Genomic DNA, 18,848 nt, shown 5'->3' with positions numbered 1-18,848 from the left:
ACCTTCACTCTGATTGGTTCGGCCCGGACCAGTCACTGTGGGCGGGCCCTTGCTATGCACCTCTCTGCATAACCTCTCTGTGTAACTCTGCGGTGAAGTTCTTATTCCAATCAGGACCCCCATGAAGCTAGGGCTGGAGTCAATCCCAGTGGCATGGCTGCTACTTAGTAAGGGTAGAATAGGTTCCCCCAAATAATTTGGAAACTATTAGCAAAGGAAGAAAGGGGAAGATGCTGGGTAGGTAATCAAGAAAGTTCATTATACCAGAGAAGGATTTTTAAAGCTGCTCTGAGGAGGACAGGTTGCAGGAGCCAGCAAGGAAGGAGGGCGACCAGTTAGGAGACTGTTGCAGTAGTTCAGTCCTGAGATGACGGTGGTAGAAACTGAGATGCATTTTGGAGATAGAATTGACTGGACTTTGTGATGGATGGGGTGTTGGAGGAGGTAGTTTCGGCCCGACTCTGCGGGATCTCAAATACCAGGTTTTGGACTTCATCTTTGTAGTCAGCGATGGAAGTGTTAAAGTGGGCTGCCTTTTGTGAGAGTAAGAGATTAATAATTTTTATTTTTTTTGGTTTGCCTTTCACTTTCTCTTCCTCCTTAAATTTTTTTTCCACTTTTTACAATTTACCACAGCATATTCTTTTGTTCTTGTAATGTTTTCCAGATGATGAAAACACCAAAATCAGAATCTATGGTTTTACAAGAGTTTTATTTACTGCTCACTGTGTATCCAAGTGACTGAGAATATCCTCAAAAATCTGTTTTTTGTAGTCTAATTTTACAAGGACCAAAGGACACATCTTCACTTGAATCTTAGAATACTCTGAGATTAATATTAACTTAGTTGAATGTTTCCAGTTTGAATTAGCATGCTCCAATGCCATTCAATCTTGCAAATTGCTATCCTCAGGAATTGAATGTGCTTTAGCTTTTCAAAATATCAATTATAAGGCATGAGAGTTCAACGGCAGCTTCTGGTTTAACCCTTTAGCTATCTATCATCTAAAGCTTACAGAAATAGTTGAATTAAACTTCAAGGATATAGGGTGACTATTTTTGCAGCCTAAGGAAACAATACCTGCAATTTGATGCCCTTGATGGAAGTGGACTGGTATGTCAATTCTGCATATGAATTCAGCAAAGCACTTACATTAAAGAATTCACTCTTGTTCTCATTCAAGTTCGACTCCATCCTCTCAAAAAGAACCGCTATTTCTCCATTCACTGAGGAAGTCCGGGGCTTGGCTTGGTCTCATTTTAAGTTTCCATATATTATTTTGTCATATATTACTCTGTTGTGCTTTGTCCCGTCTCTCTGATCGTCAGTGTTCTCATCCTCTCTTTACCCCTGATTAGGATCCAAGTTCCTGACTAGATACGTCACAACATTGTTTTGAAGGTCAAGTGAGATGATACATGGAAACGTTGTGAGGACTGCTAAGGTCTCCATAAAACTTTTACTTTTGTGATAATGCAGCACCTGCAGTTGTAGCAGTTACCGTCGGGGCCCTTTTGCATTACCGCTTCCTCAGTCTTTGTATGAGGGACTTCTCCAGCCTCCTGAGGACACTAGACCAATGTGCAAGGCAGGCTGAAGTGCCAGGGAATTTATGCCCCTGAGAGCAGTCCTCAACCCATGGCCAGTGGAGTTGGTGGATAAATATCCCAGCCTTTTGCCCCTTGGTGGTGCTGGTAGGTGTGGCACAACTCTAAGAAGTGTCCTATGCAGTCTCCCAGAGGTCCTCAGTAAGCTAAGCCACGTTCCCATAGTAGTAACTTCATTAATGCACAGTTTTGTGTTCCATTTTATGTTTTACTTCCTCACTTCCTGAACTGGTATTTCCTGGGTTTACCTCTCAAACGAATGACCTGCCCTCCAATTCTTATCTTAAAGTCTGTTTTTGGTGGAACTCAACCTAAGACGCTAGTTCTAATGGTCTTTCAAAAAGTATATGTGCAGCTAGCTCACCGATGACATGCTAGAATTCTCTGGCTTTATCGCCCAGCCTTAGCCCTGGATGGAACTAAGTCTATTTTGCATCCTGATTGCTGGGACTTAGTGTATTTAGCGGTAACTCTCTGAGAGGTGGTCTCCAAGTAATTCTGGCCACACCCACCATACCCTGAGAGACCATATACCTTATAGAAGGGCCAGCTGAAACATGAGTCAAGCAGACGGAGATTAAATATCACCATTATTGCTAATAAAGATGATACTGGAGAACGTGGCTTGTAGCTGTGGGCAAGTGAGCTTTCTAACACTGAACCCCAAAGTCAGGCAGACTTACCCACACAGTCGTAGAGAGTGTTGGACAACTGAAGGCCTCCAACTGCCCTGGCAGAGCCTGCCAGTCTAAAGTTTGCAGAAGGTAGGAGCAGAACAGGATGTGTTCTGTATGCAGAGACAGATCCCAAAGAGAAAAAGGAGGAAGGGGCTGAGCCACACATGCCAAGCTCCTGTTCTGCCATTCCTCCCTTTTAGGAATGAGAGGGGCCAGAAAGAAACCCAGAATGTTATTGTAATGGATTCCTTTCTCATGGAAACAAGATGCTAGGGGAAAGGAGTTCCCCTTTTCCCATATTCTCCAGGTTTGTGTTCTCTTTTAGCTCCTTAGGCTTAACCATTAAACTACAGGCCAACTGAGAGTGTGCCTGTCTCCCCTGCAGGAGGAGATCAACAATCTAGGACGACAGTGCAGCCCTTACCATGAGCACACTCCCGACCCCTCCCGCCCAAATGCCAACTACTCTTCCTTTGTGTGTTCTCCTGAGCCTGGTGGTGAAGAGGGTAGCTATTGCCCTCAGAAGGCAATTTATCGACCGAAGTAATTACAGGCCACGCTGAACTCCAGCTGAAAGCTCCCCGTTCACTTTTCATTCTAAATTACATCTAACCATGTTGTTTAGAACAGTCTATCAGAGGTTCTGCAAAGAGATTATCTAACACTGTAAAGATGCTTCAATAAAAAACATTCCAGTAAAATACTGATGTCCCCAATTTAAAAATAACCCCTCTACCATTGTGAATTTCCCAGGGAGAAATTAAAGTTCTAAGATTAGATTCTCTTGTCTGCTTGAGTTAAAGTTAAAAGGCATTAAAGTCTAAAACTCATCCTTCCCAATTTCTGATTCTGCTCGTTCTGAACCAGAGGGGTTCTTCATACCTGAAGAGCACTGTGGTTCTTTCAGCAGCCTGGACAGGGTCTCACTAGAACCACTAGTGTGGTTTTTTCAGTCTCAGAAGTTAAACACCAAATTTCTGTTACACCTCACTTTTTAAAGAGTATCATCAAAGCACTCGACACCAACAAAATTAAACAACAGAAAAAAATCCAATACCAAGATTTTCAAGTAATTATCAAGACAAAGTGGTGCTCCCAGAACCTTGCACTTTCCATAAAACAGACTGTGAAATCTTGATTTGGGCTTCACCACGATGCTGTGTAAGTTATCTGAAATCCTTGATCCGTAAACAAACTCAACTAGGAGGAAGCTCCCTCAAGAAGTTAACGTCGGCAACATGTTTTATCATTCCTATGGGAAGAAGCAACACATATTTCTCTCAGGGTGACATATGCAACTGTAGGAGGTCAGAATACACCATCCCAATATAGGCCACTCTGGCATAAGGATTATTTTGAGCTGAAGGCAACTAAGAAAAAGCAGGCACAGGATGAGCTCTCTGCTGTCCCCTATCTTCTGGAAAGTAAGATCACAAATTCCCCTTGTGAAGGTGTCTCCCCACTGCCACCCCACCCCACCACTGTCCATGGGAAGGGAGTAACAACTTCCAGTGATACAGGAGACAGGATGGCCCCGCGAGAGTCTACACAAACAAACCTTACCAACTAGGCCTTATCTACCATTAATTTCCCATATATTTGCCTTCCTACAATTTGCTGCCCCTAGAAGCTCGAAGTCCTTTCCATTTGTCTTGACACTTCTTTTTAAATGTAACCTCTTATGTTCAAATGCTATAAAGGCCTCCAAGTTTAGCTGTTTCTTTGTAAGTTTTCTCTCTTTCTAGGAAGACCCCACATCATGTAAACCTTTTAACACCAAAGAAATTTGTATGTCTTTTCTCATATTAATATGTCTGTTGTCAGATTATTTTGCAGACCCAGCCAGAGAACCTAAGAGGGTAGAAGAGAATTTTCTTCCCCAAAAGATTTTTACACTCTTGCGAAGTTTAGAAATAGCAGTGATGGCAAGCCCAGTCATTAGTCTGTTTTGAGGTCTTTCTCTCCCATCTTGAACCTTTTTTAAAAAAATTAATTTATTTATTTATGCTGGTTATGCTGGGTCTTAGTTATGGCTCCAGGGCTCCTTAGTTGCAGCATGTGAACTCTTAGTTGTGGGATCATAGTTTCCTGACCAGGGATTGAACCCAGACCCCTGCATAGGGAGCACAGAGTCTTAGCCACTGTGCCATCAGGGAAGTCCCTCTCCCAGCTTGAATATTAAATGCCTCTTAACTTCCATTTCCCCTTTGAGCCCCCTGTCTCCAACATTCCCTGATCCATGGAACCTGGGCTCTAAATAATGACACAGTGGCTCCTGCTGTTGCCTTTTGTTGTGAAATTGCTAGGGCATGTGAAGCCTGCCATGCAAGGTGAGTTTCTCCTTCATTTCCTCATTTGTTTTCAGCAGATTCCTGAACTAAAGCTGTTGTTGACATTTCTGCAGCTTGAATCTCTAGGTGTGTTAGGATTAGTTTTGGGTATGAATGACAGAAAACCCAAAATAACAGGGGGAAGGTTGAAGTTTATTCTGCTCACATAAATGTCTAGGTCAGCATTCCAGTGCTGGTGTACGCTTCCATAGTGTCAGGGATCCAGATTCCATTGACACTGTTGCCCCACCATGCGTGGCTTGGACCTCATTGTCTCATATGCAGAACATCTACATCCTAAGCGAAATAAGGTAGGAAAGGATGTAAGTAAAGCAAATGGTGCTTGTGTCGTTTCTTAAAGAAGACACACGAGTTCAGGCATACCTTGGAGATATTGCAGGCTTGGTTCCAGACTACTGCAACAAAGCAAGTATCTCAACAAAGTAAGTCACACAAACTTTTTGACTTCCCAGTGCATATAAAAGTGATGCTTACACTATACTGTAGTGTATTAAGTGTGCAATAGTGTTATATCTAAAAAAACAATGTACATACCTTAATTAAAAAACACTTTATTGCTAAAAAATGCTAACCATCATGTGAGCCTTCAGTGAACTGTAATCTTTCTGCAGGTGGAGGGTCTTGCCTTGATGTTGATGGTGCTACCTGGTCAGGGTGGCTGCTGAAGGCTGGGGTGGCCATGGCAGTTTCTTAAAATAAGACAACAATGAAGTTTGACTCATTGATTGACTCTTCCTTTTATGAATGATTTCTCTGCCGCACGCATGCTGTTCGATAGCATTTTATCCACAGAACTTCTTTCAAAATTGGAGTCAGGGGCTTCCCTGGTGGCGCAGTGGTTAAGAATCCGCCTGCCAAGGCAGGGGAGCTGGGTCCGAGCCCTGGTCTGGGAAGATCCCACATGTCGCGGAGCAACTAAGCCCGTGCACCACAACTACTGAGCCTGTGCTCTAGAGCCTGCAAGCCACAACTACTGAGCCCATGTGCCACAACTACTGAAGCCCACACGCCTAGAGCCCGTGCTCTGCACCAAGAGAAGCCACCACAATGAGAAGCCCACGCACCACAACGAAGGGTAGTCCCTGCTCACAATTAGAGAAAGCCTGCGTGCAGCAACCAAGGCCCAACGCAGCCATAAATAAATAAATTTATTAAAAAAAATTGGAGTCAATCCTCTCAAACCCTGCTGCTGCTTTATGAACTAAGTTTATGTAATATTCTAAATCCTTTATCAACCTTGCTGTTTTACGAACTAAGTTTATGTAATCTAAATCCTTTGTTGTCATTTCAACCATCTTCACAGCATCTTCACCGGGAGTAGACTCCATCTCAAGAAACCACTTTCATCGCTCATCCTTAAGAAGTAACTCTGCATCCATTCAAGGTTTATATGAGATTGTGGCAATTCAGTAAAATCTTCAGGCTCCACTTCTAGTTCTAGTTGTCTTGCTATTTCCACCACATCTGCAGTTACTTCCTCCACTCAAGTCCCGAACTCCTCAAACTCATCCTTGAGGACTGGAATCAACTTCTTTCAGTCTCCTGTTAATGCTGATATTTTGACCTCTTCCCGTAAATCACAAATATTCTTAGTGGTGTCTAGAATGCTGAATCCTTTCCAGAAGGTTTTCAATTGGCTTTGCCCAGATACATTATTAGAATCACCATCTATGACTGCTATAGCCTTAGAAAGTGTATTTCTTAATAATAAGACTTAAAAGTTGAAATGACTCTTTGATCCATGGGCTGCAGAATGGATGTTGTATTAGCAGGCATGAAAACAACATTAATCTGATTGCACACCTCCATCAGAGATATTGGGTGAACAGGTGCACTGTCAACAAACAGTAATATATATATATATATATATATTTGCGGTACACTGGCCTCTCACTGTTGTGGCCTCTCCCGTTGCGGGGCACAGGCTCCGGATGAGCAGGCTCAGCGGCCATGGCTCATGGGCCTAGCCGCTCTGCAGCATGTGGGATCTTCCTGGACCGGGGCATGAACCCGTGTCCCCTGCATCAGCAGGCGGACTCTCAACCACTGCGCCACCAGGGAAGCCCAACAGTAATATTTTGAAAGGAATCTTTTTTTCTGAGCAGATCTAAACAGTGGGCTTAAAATACTCAGTAAACCATGTTGTAAACAGATGTGCTGTCATCTAGGCTTTGTTGTTCCATTTACAGAGCACAGGCAGAGCAGACTTAGCATAATTATTATTTTTTTAAATAAGTTTATTTATTTTTGGCTGCATTGGGTCTTTGTTGCTGCATGTGGGCTTTCATTAGTTGCGGCAAGCAGGGGCTACTCTTCGTTGCGGTGTGCGGGCTTCTCATTGAGGTGGCTTCTCTTGTTGCAGAGCACAGGCCCTAGGTGTGCGGGCTTCAGTAGTTGTGGCTCACGGGCCCAGCCGCTCTGCGGCATGTGCGATCTTCCTGGACCAGGGCTTGAACCTGTGTCCCCTGCATTGGCAGGCAGATTCTTAACCACTGAGCCACCAGAGAAGCCCAGACTTAGCATAATTCTTAAGGGCCCTAAAATTTTGGGAATGGTAAATGAGCAATGGCTTCAACTTAAAGTCACCTGCTGCATGAAGCCCTAACAGGAAGTCGGCCTGTCCTTTGGAGCTTTGAAGCCAGGCATTAACTTCTATGAAAGTCCTAGATGGCATCTTCTTCCAGTAGAAGGCTGCTTTGTCTACATTGAAAATCTGTTGTTTGGTATAGCCACCTTCATAAATTATTTTAGCTAGATCTCCTGGATAACTTGCTGCAGCTTCTTTATTACCACTTGCTGCTTCACCTTGTACTTTTATGTTATGAAGATGGCTTCTTTCCTTAAACTTCATGAACCAACTTCTGCTAGCTTCAAACTTTTCTCCTGCAGCTTCCTAAAGGAAGAGAGTTAGGGCCTTGCTGTGGATCAGGCTTTGGCTTAAAGGAATGTTGTGGCTTATTTGATCTTCTATCCAGACCATTAAAACTTTCTCCACAACAGCAATAAGGCTGTTTTGCTTTATTATGCATGTGTTCACTGGAGTAGCACTTTTAATTTCCTTGAAGAACTATCCCTTTGCAGTCACAACTTGACTGTTTGGTATAAGAGGTCTAGCTTTTGGTCTCTCTCACCTTCCAACATGCCTTCCTCATTAAGCTTAATCATTTCTAGCTTTTGATTTAAAGCGACAAATGTGTGACTCTTCCTTTCACTTGAACACTCAGAGGCCATTGTAGGGCTCTTCACTGCCCTAAGTTCAATATTGTTGTGTTTTAGGGAATAGGGAGGCCTGAAGAGAGGGAGAGAGATGGGCTGGTTTGGGGTGCTCATGGCACCCCAAAACAATGACAATAGTAACATCAAAGATCAATGATCACAGATCACCATAACATATATAGTAATAATGAAAAAGTTTGAAATACTGTGAGAATTACCAAAATGTGAGGGACACGAAGTGAGCAAATGCTGGTGGAGAAACGGCGCGGATAAACTTGCTTGACGCCGGGTTGCCACGAAACTTCAGTTTGTAAAAAACACAGCATCTGAAAAATGCAATACAGCAAAGTGCCAATAAAACAAGGTATGCCTATACCCTGAACTACCAGAGAGGCTGAGAAATGTAGTCTTCATTTTAGGCAGCCATATACCCAACTAAACTTATTATTATTAAAGACATATATAAATACTGGGGGCAACTGGACTACCAGACTAATTGCCCTGGTGAGGACACATACTTCTGGAGAGCCCTCCTCAGCACACCACCTTCTCCTGCTTTTGATTGGCCCAGCCTCCAGCAGTATTTCTCTCGGCTCTGCCTTTTCCAGCAATAGTGGATATGTCCTAGGGCTCGATTTCCCTCTACACCTTTCTGGGAGGAACAGCTGAGTTTGTCACAGTATAATTTATTTAAGTTGTTCCCTTTCCTTCCCTAACACATATAGGCCTAACAGTATTTGTAGGATCTGATGCTTCCTTCCTTTTTTTTTTCTTAAACTTTCTCTCCTTTCTGGCCCAGATAATGTTACCTTTCTCATCTAGATTTTGTCTAACGGGGTCTTCTGTTCTGAGATAAGTCACTAGGTTCTGGTCTGTCAAAGGCAACTACTGTCCAAAAAAAATCTTGAGCACGCTCACTCTTCCGAGTGAGATAATCAGCACGTATTTTCTGACTGGGCTGACAGCCAATCCAGGGTTGATTCCATTTATCACTGCCCTGCTCACTCTCTTCTATTATGCTTCATCTTTCTTGCTGCCCTCCTTTAGAGTCTTAATGCTCAGAATTTCTCAGGTGTGCCCACTCTGGGCACAGACAGCACTTACGTCCTTACCTACAATCACAGCGACATCTGGACACTCATTCAATACCCCCCGAACAGTCTACTTGCATTTGACTGCTATTCCCCTCTCAAATGGTCCAGACTTTCAGGTACACTTGGCACCACTGTCCCAGTCTTTAAGGTGCAATTCACCAGTGGTTCTTCCCAAGGAGTCTCTGCGTGGCTCTAAGAGAGCACTTTGCCAGTAGTGGCCTGTATCTGTGCTCCCTCTGGGACAGTCAGTACAGTTTGCTGAGACTTTGCTTATACTCTTGTTCAATTTCTTTGGAACTAAGTTATTATTTCTGTCCTTATGTTCCAGATGATCCCCCCCAAATATCTACCAACCTAAGAAAAAAACCTCTTAAATGAATGAAACTCCAAGTACAGTATCCTGTCCCTTTTATCTTCAATTTCATTTTTCCTTTAATATCTGTTGGATCTGTTCTCTAAAATCTCAACTTGATCTCCAAAAACGCTTTCTCCTTCTCAAACTTACTTACTCTTCATTTATTTTGTTCTCTTCCTGTCACTGGTCCTGTTCTAAGACTGAAGCACATTCTAGAAACACCCCAGATATTCCTTGATTTTCTGAACAAATCTGATTCCTAGAGACACAAGTTTCTAGGCACAGGACTAACTTCCTTCTTGATCTTTGGTTTTAAAACAACGGTAGGTTTTTCATTAAATAAAGGCTCCCATTTATTGTTTGCTGGTTTTCAATGAAAAGCATTGTATGGGTGTCTGCACAGCTCGAGGCTTGGATTCTAAAGCGTTGGCCACAGCTCATATAATTTACAAATCCAGTCAATTGTGGATCACATGGTGGGAGATTACTCTTGAGATTGAGGACAGGCTGTACCACATGACTTCAAGATTAGTCTTGGTGCACTGCCTATACAGGCTTGCATTAACAGTTGAAAACTAGAACTTCAGACTCCAGTGCTCTCTAGTACACATGCTGTGTGAAGTATGCATTTGTAAAGAAATCATAGAATTAGAAGATCACCATTTTGCAAGCCCTAAAAAAAATTCTAGATAACATAAACCAGTGGATATTAAAATGGTTTGATGGGGAACTTTATAATGATGCACCAGACTGACAGCACCTGAACGCACTGATCAATTGTGACATCCCTATAAGTGGCACATCAGATATCATGTGCCTGATGTGATGTGAGAGAAAGCACACATCTCTTATGAATTATTCTCGTAAAAATTTTTTTGAACACAAATTTTTAATGGAGCTTCTAGATATACCAGTTTGCAGGAAAAACTGGTGATAGAGGAACATGTTAAATGACACAAAGAGGATACGCTATCCAAATTCAGAAAGTGAGAAAGATGACCTAATCTCTTTAACAAGTAAGTGGCAGTTAAAATGAAAGGGAGCATAAACTGTTATACATAAGACCCTTAAGGACCACGCCAACCAAATGCAAAGTATGTATCTCACTAGAATCCTGATTTAAGCAAACCAAGTAAAAAGACATCTTGAAAAGTTTTTAAAAATCTATTTTTACTTATAGAAAAGTTGCCATAGTACAAAGAATTCCCACATACCCTTCACTTAGATTTCCCCAAATGTTAACATCTTATTGCATCTACTTTATCACTCTCTATATAAACATACCCATATTAGGGGTGTGTGTGTGTGTGTGTGTGTGTGTGTGTGTGTGTGTGTGTGTGTGTGTGTGTGTGTGTGTGTGTGTGTGTGTGTGTGTGTGTTTTCTTTTTTTTTTTTTTTGGGCCGCGCTGCATGGCATGCAGGATCTTAGTTCCCTGACCAGGGATCAAAGCCGGGCCCCTGGGTTTCCCTGGTGGCACAGTGGTTAAGAATCTGCCTGCCAATGCAGGCGACACGGGTTTGAGCCCTGCTCCGGGAAGATCTCCCATGCCGCGGAGCAACTAAGCCCATACGCCACGACTACTGAGCCTGCACTCTAGAGCCTGCAAGCCACAACTACTGAGCCCACGTGCCAAAACTACTGAAGCCTGTGAGCCTAGAGCCCGTGCTCTGCAACAAGAGTAGACACCACAATGAGAAGCCTGCATACCACAACAAAGAGTAGCCCTCCGCTCGCCACAACTAGAGAAAGCCCATGCACAGCAACAAAGATCCACTGCAGCCAAAAAAAGAAAAGCCAGGGCCCTTGCAGTGGAAGCCCAGAATCCTAACCACTGGACTGCCAGGGAATTCCCCATATTAGTTTTTTATTGCCAACAAAGTGCTCCTTTTCCCTTAACAACTTCAGTGTGTATTTTCTAAAGACAAGAACATTCTTACACATACTACACTGCAATTGCTGAAATCTGGAAATTAATATGAATACCATAACATTTACTACAGATCTTACTCAAATTTTGCTAATTGTCCCAATAATATCTTTTACAGCAGAAGAAAACCATATTTTCTTGGTCCAGGATCCAATCCAGGATTACACAATGTGATACCTCTCTAGTCTTCTTTAATTTGGTACAGTTACTTCAGTCTTTGTTTTTCATGACCTTGATTTTTTGAAGAGTAAAGGCCAATTATTTGTAGACTGTCCCTCACTTGGGTTTAGTTGATGTTTCTTCAGTATATTCACATTATACATTTTGGGGAAGAACCCTGAAAAGTGATGTTTTGTCTTCCTCATTGCATCTTATCAGGAGGCATACAATATTTGTCCTGTAACTGGTAATGTTGTAAAAAGACATTTTTGAGACAACTAAGGAAAACTGAAAACATATGATATTAAGAAGTTATTGTTAATTTTGTTAGATGTCATAATGGTATTGTGGTTGTTTTTAAAAAAATGGTACTCATCTGTTAGCCGTATATACACTGTAGGGGAAAGTAAAGTTATTTGTCTTGATGTCCATTTCTAGGGAGTTTAATAACTCCAGGTGGAAAGCAATAATAATAACATAGTCAGATTTTGATTTTTCCGAAACAGTGTCCGATTTGTGCATCATCCAGGACTTTGGCCACTGTTCCTCTCTTCTGTGGCTCCTCTTTTGGTCACTACATTCACAGCTGACCCAATGTAGTACAGAAAGCACACGTCTGTCAAATTTTGTGACTTGTTGGATGACGAAAGCCTGTGGGGAAGAGACTGAAACTATTGGTTGAAATTAGGTTTATAAATAATTTGAACATTTCACTTCTTTGTGATTGGCATGTCTTCCTTATTATAGATAAATATGAGTCTAATGAAATGAGATCATTTACAATGATTACATAACAAAACTTCAGAGCCCATATACAAAAAGTCTTCATTTTATTTAGTTTCTACTTTATTTTTGGGAAAAAAATTAGTTTTTTAAAAGTTTATTTTGGACTTCCCTGGTGATGCAGCGGCTAAGAATCTGCCTGCCAAAGCAGGGGACACGGGTTCAATCCCTGGTCCGGGAAGATCCCACGTGCTGCAGAGCAACTAGGACCGTGTGCCACAACTACTGAGCCCACGCTCTAGAGCCCATGAGCCACAACTACTGAAGCCTGTGAGCCTAGAGCCCGTGCTCCGCAACAAGGGAAGCCACTGCAATGAGAAGCCCGCGTACCGCAACGAAGACCCAAGACAGCCAATTAAAAAATATATATATATATTTTACCAAAGACTAATCCTTTGCTGATGTTCAAATTTAAAGTATTCTTTTGCATCTGTCTCATTGGAGAAAACATGAAACATTGCTTCTGTGGCAGTTTCTTCTAGTTTTTCAAGGACTCATGTAGTAGCAACTGGTTCAAAATACTGCTTTGTTTCAAAGCATGCAGTTTAGATGTATCTTCACTAATGATGGCGATATTTCCATTTTGTTCCTGAGCTGTCAGGTCACTTTCACTGTCAGACAGGGTACATAGCAGAGTGTCATTTTCATAGGTTGGAAAATAATACCTGAAAACAACCACAGATATACTGAATAACCAAAACTATATATTATCCAGAAAATTTCTAGGCAGCTGAATGTACACATCACTATAATTTTGCTAGGTTTCCTTGCCAACAATTTCAACTGCATTTTGCAAAGGCTGTAAGGGAGAGAACTCCTGAATTACTTTTACTTTGACCTTTACTGGCTGAAATCAGTCTTACTAGTATCCTTGCTAGTTGGCAATTCAGCCTTGGCTTGATATCTACCATAACAAGACACTCACTATCTTAAAAGGCAGCCTACTCCACTATCAGGCAACTCTAGCTATTAAATAATACCTCCTCGATAAAGCTAAAAATGACATCTCTCTCATTTCTACTCAAAGGGCCCGGTTCTTCCCTAAGGTTAACAAAGTTCAAATACAGTTACTCTTTCATACACTGCTCCTTTTATCAGTTGTATCTGATAAAAACAACTGCTTCTGCTTGTGAGGTTTTTTTTTTCTCTCCCCCAACCTAATCATCACTATTTCCTTCATTATAAATTATCAAACATTAAAATATCTAAAGAATTTTAAGTCTATTACTCTGGTTCCTTCTCTGGACACACTTTGTAGTTAGTTCTGAAATCTAAAGGTTTCGACCTGAATGAGAATTATAGGAACAGGGTCTCAGGTCAATCCAGGGCTGACCTTGCCTCTCATAAATCTGGGATTTTCTAAAGAGGAATTAAATAAAGGGATGAAATAATGGAGAAGCAGCAAAGAAATGTATGTCTGGTTGAGCAGTACTCACTGTGGTTGATCCCATGTCTGTCTCTCAGGAAGCAGTGAAGTATGTTTAGCTTCTTCCATGTGAGTCCTTAAGTCTGCTTTGGACTTGAACTTCTCATGGCAGCCATAACATCTACATTGGTGAATTTGCCTCCGAATGAAATTGACTAGTTTCACTTGCTCATAGAAGTTCAGTCCTGAAAATGACAGTACACAGAATCATCAGACAACTGGTCAGACCCATTTTTGCATTTTTATAATTTTTGAAAAGAACCGCTTCTCTTTATTAACCAACCTGAAGAGGCAGTGCAGTTTTAAAGCATATTAATAGATATCAAATAATAACAGCCAATACTTATATAGGGCTTATGTGCTAGGCACTGTTCTAATCACTTTCCATGCATTAATACGTTTAATCCTCGCAATACCCTATCACATAGGTGGTGTTACCGTATCCACATTATACATTAGGAAACTGTCCAGAATTGCACAGCCAGTAGGTGTAGAGCCAGGATTTGACACCAGGCTGTTGGCTCCACAGCCCATGTTCTTGACTATTAATCTATTACATATATAACATATACACATGCCTATAAGAGCGGTAAAGTAAAGTAACATGTCCAAGAGTCTAGGAAAGTAGTCGGTGAGTTGAGGTGTGGGAAGTGAGCTTTTTATGGTCTTGGATACATTAGCAAGTCTGTACTTTATGTCTTCATGACCCTAATCTTTCTATCATAGTGATCCAATTGGGTACATCTACAATAAATAATCTAGCTACACTACCAAGCAGCGCAGTAGTGTTTTACATACTCTATCCACTCTCTGTAACATTCTGCTGAGCCGAGGCCCAATGTCACACGCCCAGTAAGTGCTAGAGCTGGAATATGAACTCTAGTGTGACTTCAAAATCCACGTTTTTTCCACTAGTCCCCACATTATGATATTAACCATTAACCTGTATTTTATTTGAAGCAATCATATATGTAGAAAAGAAGAAAGACTATATGAAATCAAAACCATATGTGAATATTATAGTTCAAAATGGTTGTGAATCACGGTTTCAGGCAGTTCTGTTGAGACCATCTGTGGAGAGACACATTTTGGCTGTGCACTCTCCAATCACAACCGTGCAACGCAGGCATCGTTTACGGGATGGTGTATAAAAAAATGCAGCATCATGGAAAACAACTTCCGAATCAAACTCACCAAGTTCTGACTTTATTTTGAGGAGATCAAATTCATGTGCATCCTAAAAAAAGGAATGAATATATCTGTGAGCATATAAATTATTTAATCTTTCAGGCTGAAGTTATAAACAGACAGCTTATTCACAGGAGTGTGAACACTGTAGAAAGTCAGTCTCGGTTCATCATCTGCTTTTGAAGTCTTTGAAATCTAACTGCTTCCCCCCACATCCAACTGCTTTATAAAGCACAGTCCAAACCAGTCATGTCAATCAGTTAAAACATTTAATTGTTCACAGCTTGTATCTCCAGTCTTTACAAATTTACTCTGTATGCATTCTGCAGTCTGACAGAAGTGTCCTCAGTCGCTAGGTAAGATGTGGCCCTACTGTACTGTGTGTCTGGACTAGAATTATGAATATAGGTCCTTTGCTCCACAAGCACATAGGTAATTTTAAAAATTCTGCTCTTCGTTTTATGCTGTCAAATACAGTGTTTAAATCTGCAAGTTTCTCTTCACTCATACCTTCCCACAAATTGCATGTCTTGATTTTCATGATGCATAGACTTATTTTTATTCTGTTCCATCCCTGCAATCGCCCATCTGGGTAAATGCTTCAACTTATAAGCTCACAGAGAATAAAGACCGTCTAACTCCCTGTGAAGGTATTCAGTGTGGCATCACAGTCAGGATAATTAAGAATTCCATGATATGTTATCACTGAAAGTAACTGAGCAGAGGTTGAGGACACCAGTCAAGGATACTGCAAAGGGAATTCTTACACAGGATAGGGGGACCAAGGCTCCTTTCAATTCAAAGATACTAGGATATTATGAGTTACATTTAAACACTGGAAACTATACACACATACTAGTGGCAACCTGTTTCAGACAAAATGACTCTGTTTTCACTTGAGTAAATACCCATAGCCTTTTGAACACCTTTCAGGTCCTTGTTTTTATGAATGAGAATGGAATGAACATGGGTGAAAAAGGAGAGTCTGCTCCACTATGACAGAGCTGAGTGGCGGGAGGGGAGGGAGGGCACATCAGAATAATACAGTAATATTTTTCTATTACACTCAACTCTCTACTCCCAATATAACATAAAGATGGCCTCCAGAAAGGAAAGCGCAAACTGGAAATGTCCTCAAATTTCTTCTCTCCAAATCCTTTTTAACTGAAGGGAGCTGCAAGACCACACCCTGTGCCCTCTCCACCTCCATGGCTCCCCCACCCCCATTTCCCCCAAGGGCTCTGTAAACAGCATCTTTTTCTCTTTCTGCTCTCCTTGTTCACCAGCATGGGAAGCACTGGAAAAAGACTCAGAACCTGTCTATATCCTGGGTATTGTTAATCGTGGTTGCAGATCCCACAGTCTAGGCCAGAACTATCTCATAAGCATCTCAGAGGTGGGATGGCATCAGTGGTCTGTGAAATCCCAAACTAACAGTTCACCCAGGTCCAGTCAGTTGTACTTAACTGCCCTGAGTTCTAGTTCTCCTCCATGGACCTGCCCTGTCTCTTCTGTTTTGCTTATAGCACTTTTAGGAAGGGGAAAATAATTGAGAAACTAAAGGTGTAAGATGATGAGGCTGCAGTTATCATCAGCTTCTCCCTGTTGGAACAACGAAACAAAATTCAAATGAATAAAAGTGTCTCACCTCCATGTGGACACATAATTTCTCAATTGTTTCTGCTTGCTTTTCACAAAATAGGCAGACAGCAGAGAGAGGGTGTTCTTCCCAATCAGACCAGTCACTGTGTTAGAAAGAAAACAGCAAACATGGAGATTCTCTTCATTAAGAGGGCGTCCTGCACAGTGACTTGGTATTACTTTCTGCTCCCTAGGAAACCCTGCCATTCTCTTTCAACTCTGACATTTCTGTAAAGACTGTCGTATCATATTATGACTTTTTGATACAGTTTTTGAAATTCAAAGTAGCACCATGAAATTAATATAAATAGCAAACAGGTGCTGCTCCATTTTCTTACATTCGCCTCTCCGAGCAGCTATTTCACTACGAGATCAGTGCAATGTCTTTCTGAGAAAACCAGCTTTAATTTGCAGAGAAGATATATCAGGAAATGTAAGCTCTCTCTCATTAACCATGACCACTAAGTGCGCATGCTGTGAGGTGCAGTGCTGGGAGTGTGTTTCTGCATGATAAATGGCGTATTTTAAAAAGGCAAACCTTTATCTATCATGTGGGAAATACTGATCATTTTAAATGGGGCAAGTGTTAAATCTGATGGCAAATAGAGAAATCAAAAGGCATACAGGGCCCTTTTTACCATTTTCTCCCCTCATTGCATTTATTTTTTGAGATACTGTCAACTTCTTGTCATTCCTAAACCAGGAGAACCAAAATCCTGGGAGAGACAAAAGGCTGAACAGCTTTGAATGAAAAGAGAATGAATAACAGGGAATCCTTTTAGGTTGAAAAGAATACTTCTCAAGCTTATAATTTCAAACAAAGAAGCTGTGACTGTTTTTCGTTAGTCATCAATGGGATGAACACAGAACAAGGTTAACCTCCATTGAGTTATATTCACTACTCCAATGGCAAGCAGCATGGAGAGAGAGTTCAAAGATCATATCACTTTAAGGTCTAGGGACCAATGGACTAATAAGCAAAGCACTTTGGAATATATTTTTCTCTGAATTATATACTACCTGTGTGTTCAATGAATAGCTTTAGTAGCAAAACAGTATTTAGTTGGAATAACAGTTGCTTTAGTGATTCTTATGTCCAAGTTATTTTGGTATTATGATTATTATTTTTTATTGAAGTATAGTTGATTTAAAATGTGTTAGTTTCAGGTGTACAGCAAAGTGATTCAGTTTTTTATATACATATGAATAAAATCTTTTTATATACATATATATTTATATACATATTCTTTTATATACATATATATTCTTTATCAGATTCTTTTCCATTATAGGTTATTACAAGATACTGAATAGAATTCCCTGTGTTATACAATACGAGCTTGTTGTTTATCAATTTTATATATAGGACTGTGTATCTGTTAATGCTGAACCCCTAATTTACCCTCCCTTCCCCCTTTGGTAAACATAAATTTGTTTTTTGTCTGTGAGTCTATTTCTGTTTCCTAAGTAAGTTCATTTGTATCATTTTATTAATTCCACATACAAGTGATATCATATGATATTTGTCTTTCTCTGTCTGACTTACTTAGTACGATAATCTCTAGGTCCATCTATATTGCTGCAAATGGTATTATATCATTCTTTTTTTTTTTGGCTGAGTAATATTCCATTGTTTGTATACCACAAACAGTTTTTCCATTCAACTGTCCATGGACATTTAGGTTGCTTCCATGTCTTGGCTACTGTAAACAGCGCTGCTATGAACACTGGGATGCATCTATCTTTTCTTTTTCTTTCTTTTTCTGTTTTGTTTTTGGCCACACCTCACGGCACGTGGAACTTCCCTGACCAGGAATCTTAACCACTGGACCACCAGGGAAGTCCCATTTATCTTTTCAAATTAGAGTTTTCGTCTTTTCCAGATATATATGATCGTTGGATCATATGCTAACTCTATTTTTAGTTTATTAAGGAACCTCTATACTGTTCTCCACAGTGGCTGCACCAAGTTACATGCCCATCAAAACTGTAGGAGGGTTCCCTTTTCTTCATACCTTCTCCAGCATTTATTATTTGCAGACTTTTTGATGATGGCCATTCTGACTGGTATGAGAAGTTATTTTGAATTCAAGTTTCTGCTATATTACATGAAATGATGCATGGCTTAGAGAGAGGGTTCTCTTTCTTTTTACTCTGTCTTTTCAGAATGGTAATTTTAAATCAAACTAAGGAACTGTTTTCCTTCTCTTAAACCACTGTAATTAAGTAGCATCAATAATAAGTCTTACTCTTCCTGATGATCTAGCAACTCCCGATCATCTTCCAGTTGAACTTCTTCCCAGGATTTTCCAAGTTCCTTTGTAGGAAGAACAGAGGGATTAGAGATAAACAGGAGGGGTGAAGGAGGAAGAGGCAAAAGGAGAAAGTAGACACAGAGCTCAAAAACAAAACAAGACAGAAC

General features: G+C 40.9%; 1 protein-coding gene across 4 annotated transcripts in view; it reads right to left on the bottom strand.

The window, feature by feature from the left end:
* Nucleotides 1-3,277: 3,277 nt before the first annotated feature.
* ZNF277 (zinc finger protein 277) overlaps nucleotides 3,278-18,848 on the bottom strand; it is a 124,812-nt gene continuing 109,241 nt past the window's right edge. For 2 of the 4 annotated variants that reach the window (XM_029233868.1, XM_029233870.1), the window contains exons 8-12: nucleotides 18,676-18,743; nucleotides 16,434-16,530; nucleotides 14,792-14,834; nucleotides 13,608-13,782; nucleotides 12,448-12,836 (exon numbers count right to left, since the gene is read on the bottom strand). In XM_029233868.1, coding sequence (XP_029089701.1) covers nucleotides 12,650-12,836; nucleotides 13,608-13,782; nucleotides 14,792-14,834; nucleotides 16,434-16,530; nucleotides 18,676-18,743 — 570 coding nt within the window. In that variant the 3' untranslated portion in view covers nucleotides 12,448-12,649. Of the gene's footprint in view, nucleotides 3,538-12,447; nucleotides 12,837-13,607; nucleotides 13,783-14,791; nucleotides 14,835-16,433; nucleotides 16,531-18,675; nucleotides 18,744-18,848 lie in introns of those variants that run through there. The other 2 variants (XR_003795276.1, XM_029233869.1) reach the window with 2 other exon arrangements.

This window comes from Monodon monoceros, unplaced genomic scaffold, assembly GCF_005190385.1.
Source record: "Monodon monoceros isolate NGI ecotype Baffin Bay Population unplaced genomic scaffold, NGI_Narwhal_1 Super_Scaffold_2, whole genome shotgun sequence".
In the NCBI taxonomy this organism is placed as follows: domain Eukaryota; kingdom Metazoa; phylum Chordata; class Mammalia; order Artiodactyla; family Monodontidae; genus Monodon; species Monodon monoceros.
Note: the sequence above shows the minus strand (reverse complement) of the source record. Positions and strands in the feature narration are given on the sequence as shown.